Source organism: Phodopus roborovskii, unplaced genomic scaffold, assembly GCF_943737965.1.
Source record: "Phodopus roborovskii unplaced genomic scaffold, PHOROB, whole genome shotgun sequence".
Lineage (NCBI taxonomy): Eukaryota > Metazoa > Chordata > Mammalia > Rodentia > Cricetidae > Phodopus > Phodopus roborovskii.
This window is the reverse complement of record NW_026126540.1, coordinates 13,522,715-13,528,553: the sequence shown is the minus strand read 5'-3', so window position 1 is coordinate 13,528,553 and position 5,839 is coordinate 13,522,715. Positions and strand designations below refer to the sequence as shown.

The 5,839-nt window shown below is 39.7% G+C and overlaps 1 protein-coding gene across 1 annotated transcript; it reads left to right on the top strand.

The window, feature by feature from the left end:
* The first annotated feature begins 3,015 nt into the window (after positions 1-3,015).
* On the top strand, positions 3,016-5,088 carry LOC127232907 (60S ribosomal protein L29-like). The gene is made up of 2 exons (XM_051199236.1): positions 3,016-3,049; positions 4,667-5,088. The coding sequence occupies exons 1-2, from the start codon at positions 3,016-3,018 to the stop codon at positions 5,086-5,088; spliced, it is 456 nt and encodes a 151-aa protein (XP_051055193.1).
* Positions 5,089-5,839: the final 751 nt, after the last annotated feature.

Genomic DNA, 5,839 nt, shown 5'->3' with positions numbered 1-5,839 from the left:
CAGGAGATTAATTAGCTTCATTGGGATCTAAAAATAAACAAACTGTCCCTATGAGTGGTATTTTCCTTGTCTTTTCCCATTTAAGTTTGCTCCTTAAGCTTTAGTTTTCATGTTTATTAAAGTATAGCCAGAGTGTTAACTTTGATTGCTGTAATTCATCATAATGTGTTATTAATGAGTTGACAAATAAGAAATGAATAGCAAGATGAACAATGAATAAGTTTGAATCAGCAAATTATTTTAAGCAGTGAGTTAGAACAATGGCTGATGCTCAGGGCATTAAGGGTTTGTATTTTTGTATGTTACTAATGAAACAGGACCAGGAAGCTTTAACACAAGTCAGATAAATTATTCACAACATTATTTCTAAGAAAGAAACCCATAGTAGGTCTGGCATGGTGAAACATAACTGTAACCCCAGCATTCAAGAGGCTGAGGCAGGGCATGGCAAGTTCCAGGTCAACACAGACTACAAAACAAGATCTTAAGGGGGAAAAAAAAAAAAAAAAATCCTGCCACCAGGAAACTCATAAGTTTGTGTGTTACAAGCTTCACTGTGGTTCTGTCACATTTTAAGGAAGTGTGTCAATTTCTTCCATGTCTATTTTCACTAGAAAAATAGCAAGCCAAGTAGGCTAGACAAAAAATTATTTAGTAGAATCACATTTTTGTGTTACTTATTATGGTGATTTGAGAAAAGTGCCCCCCCAAAGGAAGTGTCATTATTAGTGGGTATGGCCTTGTTGGAGGAAGTGTGCCACTGTGGAAGCAGACTTTGAGGTCTCATATAAGCTCAAGTCATGCTCAGTGTCTCAGACTACTTCTGGTTGCTTGCAAGTCATATCATAGGACTTGCTCTCAACTCCTTCTCTAGCATTTTGCACTCTACCATGTCCCAGGATGATGATGATGGACTACACCTCTGAAAATATAAGCCACACAAATTAAATGTTTTCCTTTATAAGAGTTGCTGTGGTCATGGTGTCTCTTCACAGCAAATACAAACCCTAACTAAGACAGTGATTTTCTTGGAATTCTTCCTTGTGTCTTGTTTGAAATATTTTTCTTATTTTACTATGAGGGTTAAAGTGTTGGTTTTAAAAACCATTACTTGCTTTTTGTGTTACTGTTCCCCTGACACTAACATGATGTGATGTATAATGTTTCTTCCTCTAAATTCTATTTTAATGTTTGAAAAATATCGAATAACCCCAAATTTATGAAAATTGCAGAAGATATTTATATATTATACATGCATAATTATACATATTAAGAATGTTCATATATATCTTGTATATTTTCATGAAAATATCTGAGCTTAATAGTCTTTCACTTGTGAATTTGTATAGATTTTTTTTTTTGTAATCTCCAGGAGAAGATACACAATGTGCATTGGAATGATAAAGGGAGGCATTGATTAGCTCTCCAGTCACATTAATGTGACACAACCTTGGGGTTCTACTTGCTTCCATGCCTTTGCATTAATAATGCATGTACATGTTTGCAAACAGAACTTTGCATTTCTGAGTGAAATGGCTCTTGGGAGAAGCATTTTGGTAAGGGACCTTTCACAGTGTTACACATAATAAATACCAAGTCATTAAATTGTACATAAATTTGGACTTTTTATTTTGGGGAAGATCTGATCAAAGGTGCCTTCCCAGGACCTTCCTAAATAAATTTTCTAATAGAACTCATAACTGGGTAGTATGTGTGTATGTGTATGTGTATACATGTGTGCTTGCATGTGGGTGCATGTGCACACTGAGGTCAACAGCTGGTGTCCTACTCTATCATTGCTCGCCATCATTTGGCTTTATTTTGTGTGTAGAGGGATGCACTTTCCATGGTGTATGTGTGTGTGTGTATGTGTTTGTGTGTGTGTGTGTAGGTCAGAAAACAGCTTTTGTGAGTTGTTCTCTCCTTCCATATTTATTTATTCTATGTAGGTTCTCAGGTCCTCTTGCTTGCTCAGCGGCTTTACTGACTGGACCATCCCCAGATCCCCATGGATGTTTGATAAGTAATCTGAGCTGATTTGGCAATGACAGCATCTGTTTTGGAAACATGCATCCTGGGTATCTCTTGAAAATTTTTCATGACTCATACTGTGAGGAAAAGCATCTCTCTTTTCATCAGTCTGTTTATTAAGTAAAATTGAGATGGTGTGGTGTTTCTTCATTTAGCTGACTTTTAAAAGGCACTTTCTCTGTACAGAAAGGGAGCTCTTCCTCTGCTTGCTGTGGAGACACAGGCAAGCAGCCTAGCACCTCCATCTCTAGCCTCTTGCCTTCTCCATCATGATGAACTATACCCCAAGTCATGAGCTAAAACAGATCCTTCTTCCCCTAACAGAAAAGCTTTGTAAATGAGAGTTTTATATGAGAGATTTGTCCTTTAGAGACAGAAAGTATTCAAGCACTATACTGTTTCCCTTTTTCTTTTCATCTGCTTGAAGTGAATTATGACACATTGATATATGTTTAGAAATAATGTAAACTCTTAGCCAAAGGGGGCTTATATTTGTATATTCATTGTAATTCAATGTTTCAATTGAAAACAGGTCCAGAAGTCTACATTAAAAATAAAATAGGTGTTTGAAGCACTGTTAACCACTTAAAAACTTGCTGATAACTTATGCTGTCTTCTGTCTTTCACATCAGAGGATGAAAAATTCTATGAGAAAAAAAAAATTGTTTGGAGTAGCTCTGCTGGCACTGGCCTTTAATCCCAGAACTTAGGAGGCAGAAGCATATAGACTTCTGTGAGTTTAAGGCCAGTCTGGTCTACATAGTGACTTAGTTCCAGGACAGCCAGAGCTACATATTGACACTCTGTTAAAAAAAAGGGGGGGGGCTTGCAAGTACTGGTTTTAGAGATTTATATAATCAGGGGATCTCTGCTTATATGGCATACACAAAGTTCTACATGGCTAGGGGGAGGGGAGTGTGCCTGTGCTATGCATATGTCAGAGCACAGGGAAGAACCTTCGGACATGGGGTCTCTCCTTCCGCAATGTGTGCTCTGGGGATCAAATCCATGCTGCCAGGTCTGATAACAAGGTGCCTTTAATAGCTGAGCCACCTCTATGCCAAGTGGTTCCTTCAGTGTGGAGAAAATCTTCCTTCTGGGCAGCAAAGATGTCAATGAGGGCTAATAGCTAGTATTCAGGACAGCATTAACCTGCATTGTCCTGCTGTAGTTACTCTCTGAGCTGCATGTTGCTTCCTTGAGGCTGCATAGACCCCAGAACACAACCAACAGCACCCTGCCTGCTTCTCCCAGCTACAACCTCTCACATCCTACTTTCTAGCTTTTATTTTTTTCCCTAATGAGCATCATCAGAACAACTCTTTGCAGCAGTCTGATAGGCTATGAAGGATAATTGTGCTTGAAAATGAGGCCAGATTGTCAAACAACTAAAAATTGCTTTCCCAAATAAGATGGTGCATAAAGAGTTCATGCTCTACTCTCCCGTGTTGAAGCAAGCCCCTTTCCTCATGACCCTGACAGTTACCCAGACTGTCTCAAACAAGTGACCAGAAATCGCATACAGAATCTCTTTATGTTTCGCCCCTTTTCTCAAAGCAAGGAGTTGCCATGGAAACAATGACTGGCTAAATTTGGCTGGAAATATTTGCTGTTACATGTGCCTCATATTAAATACAGTGCTTTCCTTCCTTCAAAGTAGGAGAAATGACCTAAAGAGCAACATCCTTGGGCACATATTTGCTGTTTGTGTCTTCTTCCCTCTCTCTCTTTCCTCATCCTTTTCTTTTTCTCTCTCTCTCTTGGTCCCTTCCTTCCTTACATTTTTATAGCCCCAGCCAGGCTCTAGTTCATGGTCTTCCTGTCTCAATCTGAAGTGCAGAGATTACAATGTGCCATCACTACTGACTCATTCTTAAGACATTATTTTATGTTTACAGTAATTACTTTTAACATAATTTTATAAACTTTATTATAAAAAATGCATGCAGATAAACAAAACCATCACTCATCCCAAATAACCAGACCTAAAGTCTGTACAATGCCATGCACTTCTATTCAGTTAGAACATGCATTTGGAACATAAGCTGTGGAGGTTCATATAAAATGTTATACTTTCAATATCAAACTTATCTTATGCATTCTCCACCGCCTAAAACAAAACAAAGAAATTATGACAGAATTAAACTAGAAAAAAATATCTTTATCTCTCTTTCATAACCAGTGTCCATCTCTTGCGTCTGTCTGCAGCAATTAATAAGTCCTAGACTGAGATTTTCCTCTGTATGTCAGGTGTTCTATATTACAGATAAGGAGACCAGCTGTAAGAGGTTAAATGATGCTTCAAGACCACTGATGTTGTTTGAACATGGCTTGAGCACATCCCCCAATAATGTGTGTCTGGAAATTTTTAATTTTATTTTTTTGAGATGGGATATTACTTCCCTGTTTAGGAGCAATGAAACTCTTGCACTCATGATATTCTCCCAGTAAGTTTTCCAAGTGGCTGGGGCAACAACTTTATGCATTGAAATTTAATTCTTATTAAATTTATTAAATAAGAAGGCACACTCCAACTATGATGGCTAGAGGTGGCTTTTAGGGGCTAGTAGGACTGGACCAGGTCAACGGTGTGGAGTTCGCTGACATTAGAAGAGACACCGGTTTTCTCTTCCAGGCGCTTCAGGAGCTGCTTCGGGAGCCGCGGAATACGGTTCAGACATGGCCAAGTCCAAGAACCACACCACACCACACACAACCAGTCCTAGAAATGGCACAGGCATGCCATCAAGAAACTCCTGGTCACAAAGATACGAATCTCTTAATGGGGTCGACCCCAAATTCCTGAGGAACATGCGCTTTGCCAAGAAGCAGAAAAAGAAAGGCCTGAAGAAGATGCAGGCAAACAATGCAGGCCATGAGTGCACGTACAGAGCCATCGAGGTCCTTGTGAAGCCCAAGCTGGTTAAACCCAAGATGCCAAAGGGTCCTGGCTGCATACTCAGCTGTCTTGCTTTCATAGCTCACCCCAAGCTTCAAAAGCCGATTAGAAGCTACATGGCCAAAGGTCATAGGTTCAAACCAAGGCAAAGGCCTTAGTTCCTGTTAAGGCCCAGGCTTCGGCTCCAGCTCAGGCTCCCAAAGGTGCCCAGACCCATGTGAAGGCCCCATAGAAAAGGTTTCTGTCTGCCACTGTGAAGACAGATGGACTGGTGTGAAACACCTACAGACTCTCTGCAGATGATCAGTGTCCTATGCTGTTTTTACAAATAAACTTGAGGCAAGATCTGTTAAAAAAAAAAAAAAGAAAAGAAAAGAAAAGAAAGGAAGAAAGGAAGAAAGAAAAGAAAAAGAAAAAGAAGAGGAGGAGGAGGAGGAGACATGGTCTCATTCAGAAACCTCAGTCTCTTGCCTTGGTACTCATTGAACTTTACCAGCTGGAAGGCCACCACCAGATGCAGCCTCTTGCCCTTCATACTGCAAGGCTGTGAGCTAAAATAGACAAAACTCTTTTCTTGAAGACTTGCCTGGCCTCTGGAAGCTATTAGCAAGAGAATCAGACAAATACAGTTACTGAGTGGGGAGTCTGATACCAGAATATTCTGCATTCTGGGGCTGTGCACTTACTTATCTTTACTATCTTCATGGTTCACTTCCATCTCCATTTTTCTAGAGAGATTTTATCTTTGTTTTTTGTTTTGTTTTGTTTTGGATTTTTTTGTTTTATTTTGGTTTGGTTTGCTTTGGTTTTTGGAGACAGGGTTTCTCTGTGGCTTTGGAGGCTGTCCTGGAACTAGCTCTTTTAGACTAGGGTGGCCTTGAACTCACAGAAATCTGCCTGCCTCTGCCT